Here is a 27802-nt window from a genome sequence, read left to right as displayed (position 1 = left end):
CATCTGACCACAGCACCTTCTCCCAATCACTCTCGGCATCATCCAGGTGTTTACTGGCAAACTTCAGACGGGCCGTCACATATGCCTTCCGGAGCAGGGGGACCTTGCGGGCACTGCAGGATTGCAATCCGTTATGTCGTAATGTGTTACCAATGGTTTTCGTGGTGACAGTGGTCCCAGCTGCCTTGAGATCATTGACAAGTTCCCCCCTTGTAGTTGTAGGCTGATTTCTAACCTTCCTCATGATCAAGGATACCCCACGAGGTGAGATTTTGCGTGGAGCCCCAGATCTTTGTCGATTGACAGTCATTTTGTACTTCTTCCATTTTCTTACTATGGCACCAACAGTTGTCTCCTTCTCGCCCAGCGTCTTACTGATGGTTTTGTAGCCCATTCCAGCCTTGTGCAGGTGTATGATCTTGTCCCTGACATCCTTAGACAGCTCCTTGCTCTTGGCCATTTTGTAGAGGTTAGAGTCTGACTGATTCACTGAGTCTGTGGACAGGTGTCTTTCATACAGGTGACCATTGCCGACAGCTGTCTGTCATGCAGGTAACGAGTTGATTTGGAGCATCTACCTGGTCTGTAGGGGCCAGATCTCTTACTGGTTGGTGGGGGATCAAATACTTATTTCCCTCTGCAGAATGCAAATAAATTCATATACTTTCCACAATGTGATTTTCCGGATTTAATTTGTGATGTGCTATCTCTCACTGTTACCAATAACCTACCCTTCAATTATGGGCTGCTCATGTCTTTGTCAGTGGGCAAACTTACAAAATCAGCAAGGGATCAAATACTTATTTCCACCACTGTACTTCTTAGCATAGTAACGTAACATAGTAGATGACAGCAGATAAAGACCTGTATGGTCCATCCAGTCTGCCTAACAAGATAAACTCATAGCATAAGGTTTGAGATGATACTACATATGTATACTTGATCTTGAATTGTCCTTGCTATTTTCAGAGCACAGACCATAGATGTGTGTCCGGCACTGACCTTGTTTAACTACTAAGGTTGTTATCAAAGCCCCACTTTCCAGCCCATTCAGATCTGACCAGCCATGATCAGGGCACAGACCGTAGATATCTGCCTATCTGTCCAGCCACGATCAGGGCACTGGCCTTGTTCTCCAGCTACTGGAGCTGAATCTGTCCAGCCATGATCAGGGCATAGACCATAGAAGTTTTCCCAGTGCTGGCTTAGCCTCCCAATTACTAATGTTGCTATCTAATCACTGCTAAGCTTGTTTGGTTTCATGCCTTCAATACAGGATGCCTTTGAGTTTATCCCATTACCGTTTTCATCTCTATCGCCTCTCACGGGAGGGCATTTCAGTTACATACCATCCTCTTCATGAAAAAGTACTTCGTAACATTATTCCTGAGTTGGTCCCCCTGCAACCTCAATTCATGTCCTCTAGTTCTACCACCTTCCTGTCTCTGGAAAAGATTTGATTGTATATGTTAATACCTTTCAAATATTTTAATGTATCATATTGTCCCTGTCTCTCCTTCCCAATAGGGTATATATGTTCATGTCCTCTTCTCATCTGTCTTGTGATAAAAACCCCATACCATTTTCATTCTTTTCTCTGAACCCCTGGGCAAATTTAGTTTAAATCATTTTTATTAGAATTACAAACATTGAAAATACATTCTCATAATATACAACCCTGGGCAATTTTATATAGCCTTCTTGCGTGTGTCGAGTTCTGTTCCATGTGCTCAAATCCCTTTATAAAATTTCTCCCTAAATATAGTGAATCATGTTATTTTCTTTATTGAATTCTTTCTTTTGTTCGTTTCTATTTTTCCCAGCCTGCTAGAATTCGTGAAGGACTCTGGAAGCTACGCAAAGAAAATAGTAGATGATCTGTTAGATCAAATAACAGGAGGAGATCATTCGAAAATTATTTACCAAATAAAACAGGTGGGTTCTGTGATACAAGCATGAATTGATTTCAAGGTCCTTATGTAGAGGAGTGTGGTAGCCGTGTTAGTCCACTCTTAAGGTTATCAATAGAAATCAAACAAAATAAAACATGGAAAAGAAAATAAGATGATACCTTTTTTATTGGACATAACATTTCTTGATTAGCTTTCGAAGGTTGCCCTTCTTCGTCAGATCGGAAATAAGCAAATGTGCTAGCTGACAGTGTATATAAGTGAAAACATTCAAGCATTACTATGACAGTCTGACAGGGTGGGAGGATGGGGGTGGGTAGGAGGTATGCATGGGGACATCAAAGCATATCATTGATATTCTAACAGGATGGGTGTGGATAGGTGAGGGGTGGGGTGATCAACAGAGAAATACAGCTTTATGGTTTATAATGGGCTAGGAACCCCAGATCCTTGTTAAGTCCTTTCTGTTGGGTGTTAAAATATTCAATCATTATGACTTCAAAGGTGTTATGTTCTTGTATGGTTTTAAAGTTACCTTTCAGGATTCTCACTGTGAAGTCACTGGTACAATGTCCTGGTCCTGTAAAATGCTGACCAACTGGTACCAGTAGGGCTCCCACCCCTGTTGGTCAGCATTTTACAGGACTTAAGCGAATAAAACCTTTTTTCCTCGTGATGTCTTCCGCAATCTGATACAATCTGTGGTTTTAAGCCAGATGGACTACTGTGACGCTATATATGCAGGCTGTAAGGAACATCTACTCAAAAAATTACAGACTGCTCAGAACACTGCGGCAAGACTGATCTTTGGTAGATCTAAATTCGAATCAGCCAAGCCTCTTCGCGAAAAACTACACTGGCTTCCCATTAAAGAACGAGTTGCCTTTAAGGTCTTGAATAAAACATTTTCTTTGTGGTGTGAGTTACTTGGGTCTCCAGTGTTAAGTGTCGATCAATTGTAATCCCTAATAATTTCAGACTATCTGAAATCGGTAGAGAGAGGTTAGGAGTATTTAAAGTAGTAGGATTATATTTGTTATGTTGTGACGATAGAATGAGGCAGTGAGTCTTTTCAGCATTCAACTTCAGATGGAATGAGTTAGCCCATTTGTCCATTGTGTTCAAACCAAGGGTAATTTGATTGGTAATTTCATCCAAGTTTTGTCTAAAAGGTATATATATTGTAACATAATCTGCGTATATAAATGGATTTAAACCTAATTTGGATAGGGCATTGGCCAATGGGGTCATCATGATGTTAAACAATGTAGGAGAAAGAGGCGAGCCTTGAGGAACTCCGCAAGCTGTCTTCCATGGAGAAGATAAAGTTGAATTTGATTTCACTCAATAGAATGACCCTACTTGGCCAGGTTTCGGAACTAGACTAAATCAGGGTCTACAAACACAAAGAAAAACAATTATAAATCATACATACAAATAAATACGTACATTCATAGGAAAATTATGAAATAACCAAAAGAACACTTAAATGATCATTTTACCATTACGATCTTCAATGTTAGCCCAATTGAATATAAGTCCATAAAACAATCTCTCTGTGGGAACAAAATAGAAAAATATCAATCTAAGAAGTATTGGATCTTTATGGAGTACCTGTCCTATCACTTAAAACAAAAGGGTATGACAGAATGTTCCTACATAAGAACAGATGAGAGGTACTCCCAGTGGTGTACCAAGGGGGGGGGGGACGGTGGGGGCGGTCCGGGGTGCACGCCGCTGGAGGGGGGGGGGGCGCCGCGCGCCTGTTGGCTCTTCGTTTTCATACTCCCTTTGCCCCGGAACAGCCCGGCAGTGCACAGCACTGCAAGATTACCGCTGGGTTAGCACCACACCATAAATTATGGAGGTATTTTTTGTAGCACCAGAAATGACACACACTCAAGACTGAGCTACCGCCGGCAGCCACGTTGTGCCGGTGGTAGTTATGGGTTGCTGCGGGGCAACCTTTTAATAAAAGAGCCCCGTAGTGCGCACAAAGCTTTAGTAAAAGGGCCCCAAATGCAAGTAGTTAATGAAGTTAAGAGAGCATCAGGTGAATACTTTATTCCAGCAAAGTGTAGTCCAGGTCATTAAAAATAACAAGATCTAGATTGCTTCCTATATGAGTTATTACTGCTGAGCGAATTGTTATCATAATCTTCATATTGTACTGCATTAATCAAAGTCTCAGCACACTAGCAGTATTAGAAGACAAGAAATTCAGAGTGTGGAAAGCTAAGGCTGAACAGAATGCTGCTCGTGGGACAAAGGGTTATTCTAGGATAATTTTACAGTTCATAGTTCTGAGACTATTCACCTCCTGAAATCCCAAAGGCAGGTTGTTCATATTAAAATGATGCTGTATTGATAAGTTTGGTTAATTGTACATAAAAATCCCTAGGCATCAGATTATAATTGAACATAAAAAAGAAAAGAGAATAGCTTTCCATGGGTCTTGCACAAAACTAAATAGATTTTAAATCTACCCATGTAAAATTTGGTAGGTGTTTAAGGTTCAGCAAGCATTGAGTCTTTTTATAAAAATATATATTTGTGCTATGAGAAATATGAGGAAGCCACTGCCTGCCTCAGGATTTGTAGCATGGAAAGTTGCTACTAATTGTGCTTCTGCCAGGTACTTGTGACTTGGCTTGGCCACTGTTTGGAAACAGGATATTGAGCTAGATGGACCATTGGTCTGACCCAGTATGGCTACTCTTATGTTCTTATGTAGGTATACACAGATTTGGCGCAGTGTCCAAGGGAAATAATTTTCTCTGGTTTGTTTTAAATTTACTACACTGTAGTTTCATCGCATGCCCCCTAGTCCTAGTATTTTTGGAAAGCATGAACAGACGCTTCACATCCACCTGTTCCACTCCACTCAATATTTTATATACCTCTATCATGTCTCCCCTCAGCCGTCTCTTCTCCAAACTGAAAAGCCCTAGCCTCCCTAGTCTTTCTTCATAGGGAAGTCGTCCCATCCCCGCTATCATTTTAGTCGCCCTTCGCTGCACCTTTTCCAATTCTACTATATCTTTCTTGAGATGCGGCGACCAGAATTGAACACAATATTCAAGGTGCGGTCGCACCATGGAGCGATACAACAGCATTATAACATCCTCACACCTGTTTTCCATATCTTTCCTAATAATACCCAACATTCTATTAGCTTTCCTAACCACAGCAGCACACTGAGCAGAAGGTTTCAGTGTATTATCGACAACGATACCCAGATCCCTTTCTTGGTCCGTAACTCCTAACGTGGAACCTTGCATGACGTAGCTATAATTAAGGTTCTTTTTTCCCACATGCATCACCTTGCACTTGCTCACATTAAATGTCATCTGCCATTTAGCCGCCCAGTCTCCCAGTCTCGTAAGGTCTTTCTGTAATTTTTCACAATCCTGTCGCGAGTTAATGACTTTTAATAACTTTGTGTCATCAGCAAATTTAATTACCTCGCTAGTTACTCCCATTTCTAAATCATTTATAAGTATGTTAAAAAGCAGCGGTCCTAGCACAGACCCCTGAGGAACCCCACTAGCTACCCTTCTCCATTGTGAATATTGCCCATTTAATCCCACTCTCTGTTTCCTATCCTTCAGCCAGTTTTTAATCCACAATAGGACATTTCCTCCTATCCCATGACCCTCCAATTTCCTCTGTAGCCTTTCATGAGGTACCTTGTCAAACGCCTTTTGAAAATCCAGATACACAATATCAACCGGCTCCCCTTTGTCCACATGTTTGTTTACTCCTTCAAAGAATTGAAGTAAATTGGTCAGGCAAGATTTCCCCACACAAAAGCCGTGCTGACTTGGTCTCAGTGATCCATGTCCTTGGATGTGCTCTGTAATTTTGTTTTTAATAATAGCCTCTACCATTTTCCCCAGCACCGACGTCAGACTCACCGGTCTATAATTTCCCGGATCTCCCCTGGAACCTTTTTTGAAAATTGGCGTTACATTGACCACCCTCCAATCTTCCGGTAGTACCACGCGCGATTTTAAGGATAAATTGCATATCACTAACAGTAGCTCCGCAAGCTCATTTTTCAGTTCTATCAGTACTCTAGGATGAATACCATCCGGTCCAGGAGATTTGCTACTCTTCAGTTTGCAGAACTGCCCCATTATGTCCTCCAGGTTTACAATGAAGTCAGTAAGTTTCTCCAACTCGTCCGCTTGAAATACCATTTCTGACACCGGTATCCCACCCAAATCTTCCTCAGTGAAGACCGAAGCAAAGAATTTATTCAATCTCTGCGTTGCTTCTTTGTCTTCCTTGATTGCCCCTTTTACCCCTCGGTCATCCAGTGGCCCAACCGATTCTTTTGCCGGCTTCCTGCTTTTAATATACTGAAAAAAGTTTTTACTATGTTTTTTTGCCTCTAATGCTATCTTTTTTTCGTAATCCCTCTTGGCCTTCTTTATCTGTGCCTTGCATTTGCTTTGACACTCCTTATGCTTCTTCTTGTTATTTTCAGACGGTTCCTTCTTCCATTTTCTGAAGGCGTTTCTTTTAGCCCTAATAGCTTCCTTCACCTCACTTTTCAACCACGCCGGCTGTCTTTTCTAATTCGCGAAATATGTTTGGCCTGGACCTCCAGGATGGTATTTTTGAACAGTGCCCATGCCTGTTGTACAGTTTATACCCTCTCAGTTGCCCCCCTAAGTTTTTTTCTTGACCGTTCTTCTCATTTTATCATAGTCTCCTTTTTTAAAGATAAACGCCAACGTAACGCATACTAAGGCCCTATTTCCTGCAGCTGGAAAATGGTAGGTTTTTCTGTTTTCTTTATTAATGGTGATATGATGGCCATGGTGTGGCCATTAGCAAGCAACCATTAACAAAAATTAGCACATGAGCACTTTCTGCCACCCATTTTATAGGTGGAAAAGGCTCACGTTTAAATCCTGTGCTAACCAGCACATGGTAATGTAGATACTGATTAGCACTGAAAAGTCCGCTTTCCTCCTCCTCTGTGGGAAAAAAATTAAAAATTCTTATGTGCACGGTTTGCACACACAAATGCCAAACTTAGTATGCCTGAGCGCATCCTGTGGTTATACCCCTTTACGCTACGTTAGGCACGCATTACTGCCTACGCAGCTTAGTAAAAGGGCCTCTGTGCTTGGACGATGAGCCTCTGAAAGTCATGGTTTAGTCTAACCTCAGCACTTCTGATCATTAGGAGGTCAGCAAACTACTATTAAGTATTTCAAATATGCCAGAACTAGTATGCAATGCAAGTATTTCAAATATGCCAGAAGTAGTATGCAATGCTATACAGACATGTAGAAAAGAGATTTTACTCCCTATTAAGCTTAAAGTCTAGTCCAGTGGTTGCCAAGCATGTCTTCAGGATATACCTGACCTGCCTGGTTTTCAGACTGTTTACAGTGAATTTGCATGAAAAAGGTTTGCATGCACTGGTCTCCATTGTATGCAGATCTGTCTTAGAATATTTATTGTGGATATCCTGAAAACCTGACTAGTTGTGTGTGTCCTGAGGGCAGGATGACCATTAATCTGGTTTGCAGATAGACATTTACCACAGGGAAACTTTTGATTACATAAGGATCTTTGCCTTCTAGAGCATAATTTTATACAGGTTTTTCTATATGTAAAGCCTTTTTTACATTCTGAAGACCTTGATTTCCAGTCAGGTATTTTCCTAGATTTTTTTTCTATTTTATTGCCCTTTTTGGGAGTTGTTGCTGTCCTTATAGGTAAATGGTTTTTTTTTTTTTTTCAAGGTTAGTTGCCTGGAGTAGAATTTAAAATACTGATTTTAGAGTTGATTTATATGGATTGTATTTTATGAGTATTTGTATTTTGTTCAATCTTCTTTTCTAATTTGTGGGATATTTGTTTCCCTAAATGATGAGAATTTGGAAATCTACACTGAACTCGTGAGGGTTGTAGCAGAATATAAATATACTTTAAAATTAAATTAAATGGAGGAACAGTGGGACATTGTAGAGTAACTGCACACTGTTGGAGAGTCCTGCCATGCTTTCCAAGGAAGAGAGGTGGTAGAAGGAGCCTCATGGCTATAAAAGCAACCTGTCATTAATGGCCATCAGAGAAGGGTAAGACCACTGTGGTCTGCGCCTACCTTGAGAACAGCAGGGTGCGGTAGAGTACCTCCAGACGGAGAGCCTTGTTGCGTTTGTGTGGAGGTGGTAGAGATAAAAGCAGCCTTACAGTGTTAGACATGGCTCACTGATGTCATCAGTAAGGGCAACCAGAGGAGAATAAGACTGCACAAGACTATAGTGTGTGGCTGCGTGTGCATGCCTGAAAGGTTGGCCCCAAAAGGGAGCATCTCTTTGGAACACCCTCAAAGCCAAGGTGGAAAGGTAGCTTGGAGCTTGTGTGATTTGTCTCTGGTAACGTGGAGGGGCATAATTGAACGAAAACGTCTATCTCCATGGGCGTTTATCTCCGAGAACGGGTCCGTGAAGGGGCGGACCGAACCGTATTTTCGAAAAAAAATAGACGTCCATGTTTTATTCGACAATTTGTGAGCTGGGCGTTTTTGTTTTTCAGTGATAATGGAAAATGAAAGCGCCCAGCTCAAAAACGAATAAATCCAAGGCATTTGTTCGTGGGAGGGGCCAGGAGTCGTAGTGCACTGGTCCCCCTCACATGCCAGGACACCAACCGGGCACCCTAGGGGGCACTTTTACAAAAACAAAAAAAAAGGTAAAAGAGCTCCCAGGTGCATAGCACCCTTCCCTTGTGTGTTGAGCCCCCCAAATCCCCCTCAAAACCCACAGCCCACAAGTCTACACCATTACTATAGCCCTAAGGGGTGAAGGGCGGCACCTACATGTGGGTACAGTGGGTATGGGGGGGGTTGGACGACTAAGCATTAAGCAGCACAATTGTAACAGGTGGGGGGGGGATGGGCCTGGGTCCACCTGCCTGACGTCCACTGCACCCCCTAACAACTTCTCCAGGGACCTGCATACTGCTGCCAGGGAGGTGGGTATGACATTTGAGGGTGAAAATAAGAAGTTGTGAAACATTTTTTGTGGTGGGAGGGGGTTAGTGACCACTGGGGGAGTCAGGGGAGGTCATCCCCGATTCCCTCTGGTGGTAATCTGGTCATTTAGGGCACTTTTTGGGGCCTTATTCGTGAAAAAACAGGGTCCAGGAAAAGTGCCCTAAATTCTAGCTACAAACGCATACTTTTTTTCCATTATCGGCGAAAGGCGCCCATCTCTGTTCGGGTGATAACCACACCCCAGTCCCGCCTTCCCCACGCCTCCGACACGCCCCTGTCAACTTTGTACGCTTCTGCGATGGAGTGCAGTTGAAAACGTCCAAGTTCGGCTTTTGATTATACCGCGTTATTCGTTTTTGGGAGATAAACGCCTATCTCCCGATTTAGGTCGCAATATAGACGTTTTTGTCTTTCGATTATAAGCTGGATAGTAACATAGTAGATGACGGAAGAAAAAGACCTGCACGGTCCATCCAGTCTGCCCATCAAGATAACTCATATTTGCTGCTTTTTGTGAATACCCTACTTTGATTTGTACCTGTGCTCTTCAGGGCACAGACCATATAAGTCTGCCCAGCACTATCCCCGCCTCCCAACCACCTGCCCCTCCTCCCAACCACCGGCTCTGGCACAGACCGTATAAGTTTGCCCCGCCTCCCGATCTTGACTAAGCTCCTGAAGATCCATTCCTTTGGCACAGGATTCCTTTATGCTTATCCCACGCATGTTTGAATTCCGTTACCGTTTTCATTTCCACCACCTGCGGGAGGGCATTCCAAGCATCCACTACTCTCTCCATGAAAAAATACTTCCTGACATTTTTCTTGAGTCTGCCCCCCTTCAATCTCATTTCATGTCCTCTCGTTCTACCACCTTCCCATCTCCGGAAAAGGTTCGTTTGTGGATTAATACCTTTCAAATATTTGAACGTCTGTATCATATCACCCCTGTTTCTCCTTTCCTCCAGAGTATACATGTTTAGTTCAGCAAGTCTCTCCTCATACGTCTTGTAACGCAAATCCCGTACCATTCTCGTAGCTTTTCTTTGCACCGCTTCAATTCTTTTTACATCCTTAACAAGATACGGCCTCCAAAACTGAACACAATACTCCAGGTGGGGCCTCACCAACGACTTATACAGGGGCATCAACACCCCCTTTCTTCTGCTGGTCACACCTCTCTCTATACAGCCTAACAACCTTCTAGCTACGGCCACCGCCTTGTCACACAGTTTCGTCGCCTTCAAATCCTCAGATACTATCACTCCAAGATCCCTCTCTCCGCCCATACCTATCAGACTCTCCCCGCCTAACACATACGTCTCCTGTGGATTTCTATTCCCTAAGTGCATCACTTTGCATTTCTTCGCATTGAATTTTGATTGCCAAACCTTAAACCATTCTTCTAGCTTCCTCAGATCCTTTTTCATGTTTTCCACTCCCTCCGGGGTGTAAAATAGACTGTTGCATTGGCCGGGAATCGAACCTGGGCCTCCCGCGTGGCAGGTGAGGGTTCGATTCCCAGCCAATGCAACAGGTACAGTAAGCAGGAATAGGGAAAGAGAAAGCAAAGATTAAGAGTGGAACTGTGAGCATTCCTCTTGTAACTAGTCCTCTGGACAGAGGTGTTAAGGGGGAGAAAAAAATCAGAATGGATCTCTTGAGAATTTTTGCAAAATTCTTCCTCTGGTTTCTCTCTTTAAGCACCAGAGAGTACTTTACCTCACATCTACTTAAATTTTCCTTACTGTTTTCAGAAAAGGTGGGAGTTGGATTCTCTGGATGGTTTTCCTTCTCATGGGGATGTGTGAGCATTCATGTCCTCTGCAGCCTTTCCCCCTCACAGAAAATAGCCAAAGTGCCTGTCCCCAAAGCTGTGCCCTGATTGCCTTTGGATAGGATGGAAGAAGTGGAACCAACAAAGGAGGTGTCTGATGTTTGCAATGTGGTAACAAGAACTGAGGGATAGTTAAAGGCTTCAGTGATTCAATTATTTACATTTTCTCAACAAACTGTACATAAAATGGAGGATATAGATGGATAATTTATATTTCTTAAAAGATGAAAAATTGAAAAAATTATCTCCAAAGATTTTATTCAGGAAATACCTTAAGGAAGTCTTGCTACTAATGCAGATATTGTTATTTTAAATTTTCAGCTTGCTTAGAAAGGTCATTGAAGAGGATAAGGAAGAGGGCAGGTTTGATGAAATATTCTTAGACTTCTCAGAATGATAATGCAACACGAGCAACCTTGGTAGTTTTTTTTCTCTCTCTCTCAAATAGCGTAAATTATTTTTAAAAAATCTTACTCAAGAAAGATTTATTGCTTTGTGCTGAAAAGGTACAGATATTTTCTGATGTCTTTGGAGCCATACAATTGCGTGAGAAAATGATCCGTCAATTAAAGGGTGGTATACTTTGCAATTGAAGCTACTTTTTTTAAAGTTCCATTGCAAGTGTCTGGTCAAGTCAAATTTCAAGATAATGATTATGGTTTCTTTGATCCAGTGCAGCTTGAAAGATTCTTGATTTGATAAATAGGTTTCATAATCTTCATAGAAGGTAGATCTTGATGGAAATTTAGAGCTTAGTTTTTATACCTGCCTTGGGTTCCGATGCTCAAAAGTAAATGTAGGCCCTAAAGGCCATTAGTACCATACTAATGCCCGCATTTACCCACGCAGAATGTTCAGAGGATCTAATGCGTGAAACAATGAGTTTGCCAGGCATTAACACAGATAGCATGCAAATGTAGTCAAGCTCATGTAAATGAGATAAGTTTGTATTCCCCAATGCTCAGAAAAGAGCAGCCGAAACAGAACTGTCTTACCGCTGCAAAAAATAACGCCAGGTCGGAGCAGGCATTAGGGTGTTGGAAGAGATGATTTTTCACAATTCTCATGCTTCTCATGATTCTGAAAAATCTGGTTTTGATTGCTTTTGGAAGCAAATGGAAGCCCATGCAAACCTGTAAGCACTGGTGGTGAGAAACAGCAGACCCAAGCAAAAGCACACGTTGGTATGTTTCCTGCGTCTAAATTTAAAGCATCCAAGCTAAAAGAAAAAAAAAATTACGTTTATATTTAGGCGTAAATTTGTGTTACAGATTCCGATTTTACCAGGCACATGCACACAGGAGCCAAGCTTACCACGGAACTCTTCTGTCATGTGCCAAGCACAATCCTCCCACTAAACTCCGTAATTGTCAATGCTGTGAGCATGCCTATATTTGCATCTCAGCGTTCTTCTGCACTGTTCCAGCGCTATTTTTATGGTAGTATTAGGAATAGCGCTGGAGTTTTGAGCATTAGAGCCTTGGAGAATATGTACACTATTGAGGATTATTTTGGGTGGCTATTTCATAAAAGTAAATGAGTGCCCTGTTATAACATTATCCCCCTCGTCTTAAGAGAGATGGGTAAGGGGGGGTTCTAATATTATTTGCTTTAGCTTAGTAAAGGTGAGTTGCATGCAAACATGGTTCCTGTAGTGTGGTCAGAATGTTAGGCCAACACTTTCTTTCTCTCTTCTTCCTTTTTCCCAATAAACAGTTGACCTTGTCAAAATGGTGTCTTTCAGAAAATCTGTAACTGAGAAAAGAATACAATTACTACTACTGTATATTAACTTCACCATAGCCCCCATAGTACATGAACATATGCAGGAGGCACTCTTCATCCTGCAGTGCCTAGTGGCCACAACACACATGAACTGTGACAGCCATGGACTTCATTCCATTTCATCAAGCAAATCAATCCATAGACTGGTGGGTTGTGTCCATCTACCAGCAGGTGGAGATAGAGAGCAATCTTTTGCCTCCCTATATGTGGTCATGTGCTGCCGGAAACTCCTCAGTATGTTCTCTCTCAGCAGGTGTGTGGTCGCACAGCAGCAGCTCTGGCTAGGTCTCCAAGCCTAATTGTTTAGGTTTTGTTGAGTACCTGGGGTTGAGGGCTCTTCGTGAGCAAGTGCAAACCTGGTGGTGCCAGGTCCCTCCTTTTCTCCCCCCTCCCGCTGGCTCCGTTAAAACAAAAAAACAATTTTTTTTTAAACGTTCAAAAAGGATGTCCATTTGCAGCTGCTCACTGGAACAAATCGTCGCAGCTCGGAGCAAGAAGCAGGTAATTTGTACCTTTTACTAGCGAGCAGGGGGTTCCCCGAACGGTCTCCACGTGGCTATGGCTTCAGATGGCAAGGGCGCGAAAAGACACTCCCCGGAACGCGTTAGCGGGGCAGCGGGGGGCTCGAAGGTAGAGTTGCCTTTTTTGGGCGCCCTTTCGGAACCGGGAGAGTTCACCAGTTTTTTCTCCGGCGCGGCGGCCTTTCCCGCCTTAGGCGCCCATCCCCCGTTGGCCGCCCTCCCGGTCGTGACCAGCCATGCGGCTCGGTCGGCTTCTTCTTGGGCCGCTCTCGAGATGGGAGACGTTAACAGCGGTCGCCCTTGAATTGGGCGACAGTAAGAAGTCGGTGAAATTAAAACGCACTTCTTCCCGCGCGGCTCCTTCTCGGAGTTTCGCACCGGACGCCATTTTGGACGTGCATCGCGCCTCCCCTCCGATCTTGGGATCACAGGTTGAGAGCGCCTAAAGGGCCGCGGCGCAAGCTACAGAAATGCACAGGCTAGGGGGTTTCTCCCCTGAGTTCATTTTGCTGCTGCATCAGACCTTTCTTATGCAGAACCTGGCCCCCGCTCCCTTGTCTGATAAGGGTGAGGAGGCCTCTGTGCTCAAACACCCTCGGGTGGATTTTCAGCCACTAGGGGACTCGGTCTCCTCGGATGTGGATGACGGCAGCGTGTCTGAGTTCTCCCAGAGATCCTTTGCGGACTCTATGGAAGAGACTGACCCTCGCTCGGATGGAGCGGATGACCCCTCCGCAGCGCGCCTTTTTCGTTCGGAGAATTTGTCTAACCTGCTAGGGCAGGCCTTGAGCATTTTGAAGATTGCCTCTCTGGAGGAAGGCCCGCTCTCAGCCTCGGCTGGCTCCGCCATTATGCTGGGAACGATGCACCCGCCTAGAACCTTCCACGTGCATGAAGCCATGCAGGCCTTAATTTTGGCGCAATGGGATGCCCCGGAAGCAAGCCTGAAAGTAGCCAGGGCTATGTCCCGTCTGTACCCCATGCCAAAGGGGGAACGGGAAGCCTTTATCTGGCCCACGGTAGATTCCTTAATCACTGCCGTGACTAAGAAAACGGCACTGCCGGTGGAAGGTGGCACTGCCCTGAAAGACGCTCAGGACAGGAGAATGGAGGTGGCCTTAAAGTCGTCCTTTGAGGAGGCCGCCCTGAGTCTGCAAGCCTCGGTTTGCGGCTCCTATGTGGCCAGGGCTTGCCTGACTGTTTTGCAGCGGGCTTCCCCCTCGGACCCTTCCTGGAGGGCGGAGTGGCCGACCCTGGAGTCGGGCTTGGCCTACTTGGCAGACTTACTGTATGATGTTTTGAGAGCCTCGGCCAAAGGTATGGCCCAGACTGTCTCTGCGCGGCGGTGGCTCTGGCTTAAGCATTGGTCGGCTGACCATGCCTCTAAATCTCGCCTAGCCAAGTTGCCTTTTAAAGGTAAGCTGCTCTTTGGGGACGAGCTGGACAAGATCGTGACGGAGCTCAGCACGTCCAAGGGCAAGAGGTTGCCGGAGGTCAGGACTCAGGCCAGCAGTGCTCGCCCTGGTTCCTCCAAGGGCCGGTTCCAGGAAGCCCGTCGGTACCGTCCGGGCAAGTCGGGCTCCTCTGCCTCCGCTTCCTTCAAACGGAACTTCTCCCCCAAGCAGCATTCCTTTTGCAGGGACCGCCGACCCGGAGGTTCGTCCTCCGGCCCTCCCCCAGGGTCGTGTACCCAATGACGGGGACCTGGTCCATAGCCCAGTGCAGATAGGAGGAAGGTTGTCCTCATTGCTGGGCGAGTGGACCAGGGTAACTTCAGACGCTTGGGTCCTGGAAGTCATCAGAGACGGCTACAAGCTGGAGTTCTGCCGGCCCTTGAGAGACGGGTTTGTAAACTCTCCCTGCAAGTCCCAGGTCAAAGCAGCTGCCATACAGCAGACTTTGAACAACCTGATTTCCCTGGGCGCGGTGGTCCCGGTGCCAGTAAATCAACTTGGCAAGGGGCGTTACTCTATTTACTTTGTGGTGCCAAAGAAAGAAGGTTCTGTTCGACCTATTCTTGACCTCGAGGGAGTCAATCGGGCCTTGAAGGTCCGGCACTTCCGGATGGAGACTATCCGCTCCGTAATAGCTGTGGTGAAGAAAGGTGAATTCCTGGCATCCTTGGACATCAAGGAAGCTTGCTTACATATTCCCATCTGGCCTCCTCATCAGCGCTTCCTGCGCTTTGCAGTCCTGGGCCACCACTTCCAGTTCAGAGCCCTCCCTTTCGGGTTGGCCACTGCCCCGCGGACCTTCTCCAAAGTGATGGGTAGTCATTGCGGCTTACCTCCGCAAGGAAGGAGTACAAGTCCATCCCTATCTGGACGACTGGTTGATCCGGGCCCCCTCTTATGCAGAGTGTGGGAAGGCTACGGACAGGGTGATTGCCCTTCTGAGCTCCCTGGGATGGGTCATCAACTGGGAGAAAAGTCAGCTGTGCCCGACTCAGTCCCTGGAGTACTTGGGAGTCCGATTCGACATCCTAGCGGGCAGAGTGTTCCTGCCAGACAACCGGAGCGGCAAGCTTCGGGACCAGGTGGACCAGCCTCCATTCTTCGAGCTTGGGACTATGTGCAGCTCCTGGGCTCCATGACGGCCACGATGGAAGTAGTGCCCTGGGCCAGGGCCCATATGAGACCCCTACAGCACTCCCTGCTGTGGCGGTGGACTCCAGTATCGGAGGATTACGCTGTACGCCTTCCTTTGGATCCAACGGTGCACAAGGCGCTGGATTGGTGGCTGAGGCCAGACAAACTGTCCGCAGGAATGCCCCTCACAATCCCGGAGTGGGTGGTCATCACGACAGATGCCTGCTTGTCGGGCTGGGGAGCCCACTGCCTGGGGAGGACAGCGCAGGGCCTCTGGTCGCCTGCAGAGGCAAAACAGACTATCAACCTCCTGGAACTCCGAACCATTCAGTTGGCGCTTCGGGAGTTTCTCCTGGTGCTGAGGCCAGTACGGGTCCTGTCCGACAATGCCACGGCAGTGGCATATGTCAATCGCCATGGAGGTACCAGGAGCGCTCCTCTAGCCAAGGAGGCAATGAAGCTCTGCCTGTGGGCGGAAGCGAATCTAGAACAGCTGTCGGCGGCCCACATTGCGGGAGTCATGAATGTCAAGGCGGACTTTCTGAGTCGCCATACTCTGGATCCAGGAGAGTGGCAGCTGTCGGCTCGGGCGTTCTTGGACATCACGAGGCGCTGGGGCCCGCCAAGCCTGGATCTGATGGCGTCCTCTGCCAACTGTCAAGTGCCGCGGTTCTTCAGCAGAGGACGGGACCCTCGTTCTCTGGGAGTCGATGCTCTTCTCCAGCAGTGGCCAACACAGGAGCTCCTCTACGTGTTCCCGCCTTGGCCCATGATGGGCAGAGTGCTAGGTCGGGTGGCAAAGCATCTGGGCCGGGTAATCCTGGTGGGTCCGGATTGGCCCAGACGTCGCTGGTATGCGGACTTAATCAGGCTCGCAGTGGACGGCCCTCTGAGGCTGCCAGCGGAGCGGGGCCTCTTGCATCAGGGTCCCTTGGTGATGGAGGATCCCTCCCCCTTTGGTCTTACGGCGTAGCTCTTGAGCGGAAGCAGCTGAGGAAGAAGGGCTTCTCAGACAAGGTCATCGCCACTATGCTGAGAGCGAGGAAGCGCTCTACTTCTACTACTTATGCCAGGATTTGGCGTACCTTTACATCGTGGTGCAAGGCAGGCTCTCTATCGGCAGTGTTGGCGTTCCTGCAAGAGGGTTTGGAGAAGGGCCTGTCACTCAGTTCCCTGAAAGTCCAAGTGGCAGCTTAAGCTTGCTTCAGGAGCCGCCTGAAGGGTGCTTCCCTGGCGTCACAGCCAGATGTGGTGCGCTTTCTCAAAGGAGTTAATCACCTGCGCCCTCCTCGGCACTCGATAGTGCCTACGTGGAATCTCAATCTGATGCTTCGGGCCTTGCAGAAGCCGCCCTTTGAGCCCTTGTTGAGGGCATCGCTGAAGGACCTGACGTTGAAAGCGGTCTTTTTGGTAGCCATCACGTCAGCCAGAAGAGTCTCTGAGATTCAGGCACTCTCGTGTCGAGAGCCGTTCCTGCGGTTCACTGAGCCAGGAGTGTCGATTCGCCCAGTGCCTTCTTTTCTACCCAAGATTGTTTTTTGCTTCCATGTGAGTCAGCAGCTCTGCCTACCCTCCTTTCGCAGGGAAGGATTACCCGGAGGAGTACCCTGCCCTCAAATGTCTGGATGTGAGATGAGTCATCATCAGATACTTGGAAGTGACCAATGACTTCCGGAAGTCGGATCACCTGTTTGTGCTGTTTGCAGGCCCTCGTAAGGGTCTGCAGGCATCTAAACCTACCGTGGCACGGTGGGTCAAGGAGACGATTGCAGCAGCTTATGTGGCTGCGGGGAAGATTCCGCCTACTCAGCTGAAGGCCCACTCTACTAGAGCACAAGCGGCATCGATGGCGGAGTCCAGATCCGTCTCCTTGGAAGAGATTTGTAGAGCGGCAACTTGGGCGTCGGCTCATACCTTCTCGCAGCATTACCGCTTGGATGTGGCTGCTCGGGCCGAGGCCCGGTTTGGAGCTTCAGTGTTGCGTTCAGGGATTTCCATGTCCCGCCCTGGGTGAGTACTGCTTGGGTACATCCCACCAGTCTATAGATTGATCTGCTTGATGAAATGGAAGGTAAAATTATGTATCATACCTGATAATTTTCTTTCCATTAATCATAGCAGATCAATCCATAGTCCCCCACAGATATCTGTATTGTTTGTTGTTCTGGTTATATTTCAGGTTCCAGTGTATTCTTCAGTTCCTGTTCAGGAGAACTTCGTGTTCAAGTTCTTCCAATTGAATTTTCCTCGAGTTAAAACGATTCTGTGTTAGTGAGCTGCTGCGTTCCTCTCCCCCCGTGTTGGCGGTAGCTGGATTGGTAACTAAATTATGCTGGCGCTCCCTCCCGCTTTGTGCGGCAGTAGGGTAGCTGTGTATCTCTCCCGCTTCGGCAGTGTTTTGGGGTAAGCCAGCTCCTCCCGTGGTTGCGGTAGCAGGATAAGCCAGATCCCCCCGCATCGGCGGGTGTGGTGACCCTCCCCCGCTCCGCGGGGATGAGCTGGACAGATTCTCCTCCCCCGCTTCGGCGGTGGTGAGCTGGGCAGAGTGTCCCTTTGTGGGTGTAATTCTGTAAGTGTTGAGTCCTGCGGATGGAGCTTTGATATCGACATACTGAGGAGTTTCCGGCAGCACATGACCACATATAGGGAGGCAAAAGATTACTCTCTATCTCCACCTGCTGGTAGATGGACAAAACCCACCAGTCTATGGATTGATCTGCTATGATTAATGGAAAGAAAATTATCAGGTATGATACATAATTTTACCTTTGGGAGTATAGAGAGAGACAGATTAGGACCTGAAAGGCAGGATCTGATTGTGGCCAGGGCGGGAACCAGACACACCAATTCAGGAATTTCAGGTGAAGCAGTGTAGAAGTTACAAAGCTAAGATTTGGCATAAAGAGAAAGAAACAGATAACAGAGCTACTACTACTACTACTACTTAACATTTCTAGAGCACTACTAGGGTTACGCAGCGCTGTACAGTTTAACAAAGAAGAACAGACCCTGCTCAAAAGAGCTTACAATCTAAAGGACGAAATGTCAAGTTGGGGCGGTCTAGGTTTCCTACGTAGAGGTATAGTGGTTAGGTGCCGAAGGCGACATTGAAGTGGTGGGCTTTGAGTAAGGATTTGAAGATGGGCAGGGAGGGGGCCTGACGTATGGGCTCAGGGAGTTTATTTCAAGCATGGGGTGAGGCGAGGCAGAAAGGGCGGAGCCTGGAGTTGGCGGTGGTGGAGAAGGGTACTGAAAGGAGGGATTTGTCTTGAGAGCGGAGGTTACGGGTGGGAACATAAGGGGAGATGAGGGTAGAGAGGTAAGGAGGGGCTGCAGAACGAGTGCATTTGTAGGTTAGTAGGAGAAGCTTGAACTGTATGCGGTACCTGATCGGGAGCCAGTGAAGTGACTTGAGGAGAGGGGTGATATGAGTATATTGGTTAAGGCGGAAGATAAGACGTGCAGCCGAGTTCTGAACGGACTGAAGGGGGGATAGATGGCTAAGTGGGAGGCCAGTGAGGAGTAGGTTGCAGTAGTCAAGGCGAGAGGTAATGAGAGAGTGAATGAGAGTTCGGGTGGTGTGCTCAGAGAGGAAAGGGCGAATTTTTTTCTAATGTTATAGAGGAAGAAGCGACAGGTCTTGGCTATTTGCTGGATATGTGCAGAGAAGGAGAGGGAGGAGTCGAAGATGACTCCGAGGTTGCGGGCAGATGAGACGGGGACGATGGGGGTGTTATCAACTGAAATAGAGAGTGGAGGGAGAGGAGAAGTGGGTTTGGGTGGGAAGACAATAAGCTCGGTCTTGGCCATGTTCAGTTTCAGCTCACCTGAATAATAAAGTTCAGAACTCAGGAAGAGAAATGTGGCTTACTTAAAAAGAAAATAAGTCCTGAAACAGCTATTGGAGAAAACTGTGACACCCTTTTTCATTGGGTTCCAGTAGTATTAGAATACAAGTTATCACTATTATTTTAGAAGCATATCAAGAGGTAAGTAATGACATTTACATGTGTATATTGCATTCCTGTGTATTCTGATTTCAGAAAGCTGCTATTTACATGTTGACATTAGGGGATAGTGCTGTCGCTTAGCCGAGATTGGGTGGCAGAGCCAGTGGTGGGAGGCGGGGATAGTGCTGGGCAGACTTATACAGTCTGTGCCAGGGCTGGTGGTTGGGAGGCGGGGATAATGCTGGGCAGACTTATACGGTCTGTACCAGAGCTGGTGGTGGGAGGCGTGGCTGGTGGTTGGGAAGCGGGGATAGTGCTGGGCGGACTTATACGGTCTGTGCCCTGAAGATGACAGGTACAAATCAAGGTAGGGTATACACAAAAAGTAGTACATATGAGTTTATTTTGTTGGGCAGACTGGATGGACCGTGCAGGTCTTTTTCTGCCATCATCTACTACGTTATGTATGTTTCAAGGGGGCATAGCTTGGGCAGGACTGAAATCTACACTTGTAATCCTCATTTTACAAAGAAAATATATATGTATGGGGGAATATTTTTTTTTGTTACGTTTTACACCAACTCAGGACACACACAGGTTTTTAAAATGTGCTTATTTTTGCCAGGGCTTTACACTAGAGATTGAGAGTCGTTTTCCTAACAGCAAAAAAATTTGTGATCTCTTTACTTAATTGGCAGAACTTACCTATGTAGGTTTGTAAAACGGGACAGCTACATGTGGACTTTGTGAAATGCCACTTCCATGTGGAATCTGCCAGGTCCTTGACGTTTTTTTTTTTTTTTTCAATATATATGTTTATAAATTGGCTGTACATGCTAACAAATACATGTGCACTTCTGCAGTATTTTAAAAAAAGCTCTGCATTGACAGATTTTTTTTTCTAATATACCACTGGAACTGAGCATGTCCTGACCTGGACATCCCAATTCTAATCTTCATGTTATAGTTACAGTGGGGCTGTACGAGAGCTACGGGGGCGGAGTTAAGATGGCGACCTGAGTTGGACTATGGGTGAGCGGGTACGCTGGTCTGGAGCCTTTGCTGTATTGAATCGTTTCACCTTTTAAGAAAGACTAATGCCACACACTAAAAGGAAGGCAGTGGTGAAAGCCGTGCTGCCGCTGGCAAGAACCTCTTCTCCAGTCCAACAGACGCTCTTTCGTTATGCATCTGACTCTCGGGCAAATACCGGAACGTTGAGTCCCGCTGTTTCGGCTGTCGGAGGAGCGACAGCCCTACCTGGGAATGAAATATCACTTTCTCCGCCGGATTCCATCATACCTCCTTGTCCTGTGGTCCTTCGAGAGGAGTTACAACAGCTAGCTGCGCCGGAAGTCGGTAGCGGTTTAGCCTTGAGCGGCAGCTTCTCACCTCGGGACGCAGTGGTTACGAACATGGAAGCAGATGTAGAAGCTCCTAGGGAGGTAACTTTGCAGTCTATTTGGACTATATTACAAAACTTAATTACTACGGTTACTAAAGTATCACAAGAAACTACAATGCTAGTAAATAAAGTAGACTGTCTAGCCCTAGCTCTTGAAGATGTTAAGCAAGACATGTTGACACTGAGTAACACAAATTCAGGCTGATTATCAAGCTTTAAAAACTGCTACGGAGATGTTGAATAAGGACAAAAATATGACAGCTCGTAAATTAGAACAAATGGAAATTTTTAATAGAAGATTAAATGTGAGAATGTTGAATTTTCCGTTGGCCAGAGGGATATCAGCGCTTGATTTTTTTCAAAAAAAATACCTGGTTGAAATTCTTAAATATCCACAAGCTGCAATCCCACCGATCAATAAGATACATTATCTTCCTTCGCCAAAAGTTATAAAAGAAGGAGCTCCTCAAAATCAAAATCTGGAAATGGATACATTGAATATCTCAGAGCTTCTAGAAGACTCTCTATCAGAGGTTAAAGAACGCCGAACACTGTATATTTCCTTTGTCTTTGAACAGGATTTGAACTCTTTGATGAAAGTATATTTCAAAAATTCCTCAAAAACTTTCTGTGGACAAAAGATTTGGGTATTCCCAGATGTGGTAAAGACTACTCAAGAACGACGTAAAGCCTTTTTGGCTCTCAGCGAAGAGGTTAGGGCAATGGGAGCCTCATTTTTGCTGGCTTATCCATGTAAATGTTGCGTGAAATATCAGGGAAACAAATATGTTTTCTTTGATCTAAGCCAGTTGCGAGCATTTATAGAAGCTAAGAAAATTACCAGTCTGCATATTAATGACGGTGTAATTAATATTGTCAGGTTAAGGTCAGGCCATTTACTGTTTGATTCCTATTTTATGTTTCCTCAATATACTCTTATAATGTGACTTTCGTCCCCCACAGCATTTTGTGGTCTAAGGAGGCATTTGAAAGCTTTATTGTTTTCTTTTCTTAGTTAAACTAAATATGTAATGTATTATCTGCTATTTTTCTTTTGTTTATATGTGTAACTTGTAAATGGAAACTTTAAATAAATATATTAAAAAAAAAAAAAGTGGGGCTGTACCTGTCTATGAATATATTTCTTATTTTGTACTTTTCAGAGAAGAAACATTCCAGTGAAACCGCCAGATGAAGTCAAAGTAAGTAATGGTTATAGGGAAAAATATTGAGCCCTTTGACCAGCTATGTGCTTGTATCTAATTGCAACATTTCTTAGGTGGCAGAATTCTGTGGTGTGTAATTTTTTTTGTATAAATTTTATATAGATATATTTGCAGAAAAATAAGACATTTCAAAGGTAATGGACCATTTTTTATTAAGAGTTAAGTTTATGTACCAAAATGATGGCCTTAATGCATTTTGTTCCAGGGCACATGTAAGTGGGTTAAATAAAATAATCAAAATTCATCATTCATTGTCATCAAAACTCATTACTTGATATAAATTCATATGGGGGACAGTTTTCAAGTAATCTTCATAGCTGTAAAAATATCAGCACATAGGCACGATGGCCAAGAAAACTGGAGGAAAAATGACTTTGGTATTTATTATCAACAACATTTCATTTGCTGACAAAGGTCACCACAGTAGTGGCAACCTTCTTCCCTTAATTCCTGGAGTATGCTTCTGTGCCTTGCCCATTTCCTTCAGACAGGACAAGAATCAATTTTTATGTAAACACAATAAAATGATTAGTTTAAAAAACAATGGGGTACAGTCATTTGATGAGCTCAGTGTTCTAGGATATTTGACCTCCTCTCCATATTAAAAAATATGCTATTATCATAGTGACATCTCGAAACACAGAGACCACTGGCTAATATACTTCATTGTTATAGCCTTATGGACAAACTTGTAGTGAAAAATGGAAGAGAAATGTCATTTAAAAATCAGAAAAGGATAAAGAAAAAGTAAAGCTGGGGGAACATAAGAACACTTAGAAAAGCATCGATTGTGGAACTTACCAAATCCATGGCAAAATTCCTTTATGCTCATTTCGATCATCTTTCAACTCAGTTACAAAAAGTAACATAAGCTGTCACTTAGCCGAGATTGGGTGGCAGAGCCGGTAGTGGGAGGCGGGGCTAGTGGTTGGGAGGTGGGGATAGTGCTGGGCAGACGTATACGGTCTGTACCAGAGCTGGTGGTGGGAGGCGGGGCTGTTGGCTGGGAGGCGGGATTAGTGCTGGACAGGCTTATACGGTCTGTACCAGAGCTGGTGGTGGGAGGCGTGGCTGGTGGTTGGGAGGCAGGGATAGTGCTTGGCAGACTTATACGGTCTGTGCCCTGAAGAGGACAGGTACAAATCAAGGTAGGGTATACACAAAAAGTAGTACATATGAGTGTATCTTGTTGGGCAGACTGGATGGACTGTGCAGGTCTTTTTCTGCCGTCATCTACTATGTTACTGATCTTGGCCACAGAGTGACAGAATTAGAACAGCATACCAGGATGACAGAGGAGGAAGCCTTGGATCGGGCTCAACCCCAGCTAGCAGCATTGAAATCAAAATTTGAGTCGTAGGAAAGGAAGGTAAATAGTAGAGTGCCTCATATCTCCGCAAGTCGCTTCACTGGCTCCCGATCCGCTACCGTATACAGTTCAAGCTTCTCCTATTGACCTTCAAGTGCACTCAATCTGCAGCCCCCCATTACCTCTCTACCCTCCTCTCCCCATATGTTCCCACTCATAACCTCCGCTCTCAGGAAAAATCATTCCTTTCTGTACCCTTCTCCACCACCGCTAACTCCAGACTCCGCCCCTTCTGCCTCGCATCACCTTATGCCTGGAACAGACTTCCTGAGCCCATACGCCATGCGCCCTCCCTGCCCATTTTCAAGGCCCATCTCTTCTTCCTTGCTTTTGGTGCCTAACCACCTTCCCATTCCTGATACCTACACTGACTACATAGTTTTTACCTTTAGATTGTAAGCTCTCTTGAGCAGGGACTGTCCTTCCCCATGTTTAAACTTGTACAGCGCTGCGTAACCCTGGCAGCGCTATAGAAATGCTAAGTAGTAGTAGGGGTTGGTACTGGAGCCTCTTCTGTTTGTGAGAGACATTGCTGAAGGGTTACAATGAAAAGTTTGCCTTTTTGCGAATGACACAAAGATATCCAATAGAATGCATACTCGTAGGGAGTAGAAACCATGAGAAGAGATCTCCAAAAATTAGAAGAATGGTCAAAGGTCTGGCAGTTAAAATTTAATTGTAAACAATTTTATATTTTCAGGGGAAAATCGAATTATCAGAGTACCAACTCTACATTAATTCATAACAAAAAGTACTCATTTACTTTTAATACTCTCTTTTTTTTATTCAAATCATTTCCACCACAAGTGCTCAAATTTTTAAATAACATAGCATTTACTATGGAACTCTCTTCTGCTCATCAAGCATGTGCACTCACTCTGTCAGTCCTACACACTCATCCTTATTACAAAGTCATAGTTTTAAATTATGCTCAAAATCTTCCCACAGCTAACATATATTTAGATCTTAAGATATCTGGATATATCTTGGTTAGTTGTAAGACCACAGTTCCGCAGTGTTACTGGGAAATATCTCCAAATTTGCTATGTCCTTGATACTGTGCTTAATGCATGTCAAATGTCCATTGACAGATGTTGTAATCAAATACATAAATCCTTTTACGAACTGTGTGTCCCTTGCTTCTGAGGAGGCACAACAAGGCAAGGAGATGGCTACCAGAGTAACTGCAAGAACCTTCTCAGCATTGCGACTTTAAAACGTTCTGGTCCTCAATGCGAGACCGCATTTTGTATTTTCCTTCATCAGGAGGAACCATGTACCACAGTCTGCAATTAATACATAACAAAATACCAATATGGGCACTTCCACCTTTACACCCTCTCCTTTACATGTACTTTTAACATTAAGCAAACAAGTTTCTGGCTGCTTTACCATTGAAACCGCTATCCAAGTCGTGTGTGCGGGGCACATCTCCCTAGCGAAATAATGCCAACGTCTTGAACCTGCTTTAAATAGCATTACAAGCTCCTCCCATTTAAAGAAGCAAGGATCTGTCATAGCCATTCTACCTCAAGATTAAGTCCCGCGGGGGCCACCGTAGTCCACTCGAATATGTAACACTGTTCTACAGCAAAACGTTGGGCACTCACATCTCCACCCCTTATAGGGGGGGCTACCTGTATCAGCACGAGACATTTGAAATCTTCTATTGTATGCTTTCGGCTAATCCAGTGAGCAACCAATGGTGCTTCCTTCTTTTGTGTTCTCACGTTACTAATGTGTTCAGCTACCCTACTTTTAAATTTCCTTTTTGTATGTCCGATGTAATAAAGAGAACAGGGACATATAATACAATAAACGACTCTCTCACTATTGCATGTTGTGTTAGCGTGCAAGTAAAACCGTCTGTCAGATCTCGCAGTAGGGACCCAGTTTGTATCTAATGCATATTTACAGTAAGTGCACCCACCGCAGGGGGAGTGTCGGCCCTCCTTATCTCAGAAGTAGATCTCTTTAGTAATTCACCAATATTCGACTTACGTCGGTGTGCCACTTTGGGGCAATCATTGAATTCTGGATGCACTGACAGCATGTGCCAATATTTATGCACAACTTGACCTATTTTGGGCACATGGTGAGAGAAGGGGAGTACACATGGAACTGTGGTCTTACAACTAACCAAGATATGTTCAGATATCTTAAGATCTAAATATATGTTAGCTGTGGGAAGATTTTGAGTATAATTTAAAACTATGACTTTGTAATAAGGATGAGTGTGTAGGACTGCCAGAGTGAGTGCACATGCTTGATGAGCAGATGAGAGTTCCATAGTAACTGCTATGTTATTTAAAAATTTGAGCACTTGTGGTGGGAATGATTTGAATAAAAAAATAAGAGTATTAAATGTGAAAGAGTACTTTTTGTGATGAATTAAGTTAAAATTTAATGCCAATAAGTGCAGAGTGATGCACTTGAGGTGCCAAAATCCAAAGGAGATGTACCAGATAGAAGGAGAGAGATTAATAAGCACAGATAGGGAGAGAGACCTTGGGGTGATGGTGTCTGAGGATCTGAAGGTGATGAAACAGTGCGACAAGGTGGTGGCCACGGCCAGAAAGATGCTAGGCTGCTTAGAGAGGAGTATAACCAGTAGAATAAAGGAGGTGTTGATAACCCTGTACAAGTTGTTGGTGAGGCCCCACTTGGAATATTGTGTTCAGTTTTGGAGGCCAAATCTTACTAAGGACGGGAAAAGACTTGAAGCAGTTCAGAAAAAAGCAACCAGAATGGTATGGGGTTTGCACCTGAACCATTTATAACCTAGAGGAAAGGAGAGACAGGGGTGATATGATGCTGACGTTCAAATATTTGAAAGGTATTAATTTACAATCAAACCTTTTCCAGGGACAAGAAGGTAGTAGAACTAAAAGGCATTAATTACTGCTACTAATAGTACTTATCATTTCTATAGCGCTACTAGATGTACGAAACCCTGTACACTTGAATTGAGGTTGCGGGTGGGCCAACTCAGGAATAATGTGAGGAAGTACTTTTTTCATGGAGAGGGTGGTAGACACCTGGAATGTCCTTCGGGAGGTGGTAGAGATGAAAACGGTAGTGGAATTCAAAAATGCGTGGAATAAATACAATGGAATCCTGTATAGAAAGCATAGAACCAAATAAGCTGAGCAGTGATTAGACGGCAACACCAGCAATTGGGAAGTGAAGCCAGTGCTGGGCAGACTTCTATAGTGTTTGCTGTAATCGTGGCTGGACAGATTCAGCTTCAGTAACTGTTAAACAAGGCCAGTGATGGGCAGACTTCTACAGTCTATGCCCTGAAAATGGCAAGGACAAATCAAGACCAAATATACGTATGATACATTATGCTATGAGTTTATCTTGTTGGGCAGACAGGTTTGACTGTACAGGTCTTTATCTGCTGTCATCTACTATGTTACGATGTAAATTGAAAGCTGAAGAAAGATCAAGAGATGTAAGAATAGTAATTTGGCTGTTATCTAGTTCACAGAGTAGATATGTTATAAGAGTTTCAGTACTATGAGTCGGCCGAAAGAAATCAGAGTTTGGAAACTGAGCAATAACTGGAAGGTTCCAGAGGATAAAGGGTGAGTTTAGGCTACCAGTCACGGGGATTTAAAGCTTGTGGCAAATAGACTATGTTTAGCAACCTTGAACTATAAGGCTGTACCAGGTAAAACATCTCCAGGCAAGCTTAATGCAGATGCTTCTGGAGCTGCAGAGGGACCTGCTTCTCCAGGGGAACTCTCACCAAGGTGTGCAGCAGTGCCAGGATCCTGCCGGTCCAGGGCTGCTACAGAGTCCCCTGACATCCAGCGCTCTGGCTGCTGCATCTCCCGGCATGCAAATCGTTCCCTTAACTTGTAAAGGACTATTCAGGCAAAGCGAGACTTCGCCTTCCAAGCCGGGACTCCTCTCCTTCCCGACTCAGATACGTCCAGTGGTGCTGGTCTCATGTGTGTGTTCATCACAGCTTGCTGAAGAACCAGAGTCTCAGGGAATAAGGAGGGTAATCCTCTGATCTTCCCTTTCCTTTTTGGCTTTGAAAGAGAGTTTGGGAAACCTATTAAAAGTAAATCAAACTCTAGAGCACTACAGCACACCCCATCTTGGTCACATACCCATGCACACTTAACAGCAACGGCATCATTTATTTTTGTTACATTTTGTACCCCACACTTTCCCACT

The 27802-nt window shown here is 45.1% G+C and overlaps 1 protein-coding gene across 3 annotated transcripts in view; it reads left to right on the top strand.

Annotated features, from left to right (window-relative positions):
* Positions 1-27802, top strand: part of BRD9 (bromodomain containing 9) — a 209569-nt gene that overhangs the window by 124660 nt on the left and 57107 nt on the right. For 2 of the 3 annotated variants that reach the window (XM_030209763.1, XM_030209755.1), the window contains exons 12-13: positions 1824-1935; positions 22180-22218. In XM_030209763.1, the coding sequence (XP_030065623.1) occupies positions 1824-1935; positions 22180-22218 (151 nt within the window). The remainder of the gene's footprint in view (positions 1-1823; positions 1936-22179; positions 22219-27802) is intronic. The other variant, XM_030209774.1, reaches the window with a different exon arrangement.

Source organism: Microcaecilia unicolor, chromosome 1 (assembly GCF_901765095.1).
Source record: "Microcaecilia unicolor chromosome 1, aMicUni1.1, whole genome shotgun sequence".
Taxonomy (NCBI): Eukaryota; Metazoa; Chordata; class Amphibia; order Gymnophiona; family Siphonopidae; genus Microcaecilia; species Microcaecilia unicolor.
The sequence above is the reverse complement of the archived record's forward strand: the minus strand, read 5'-3'. Positions and strand labels throughout refer to the sequence as shown.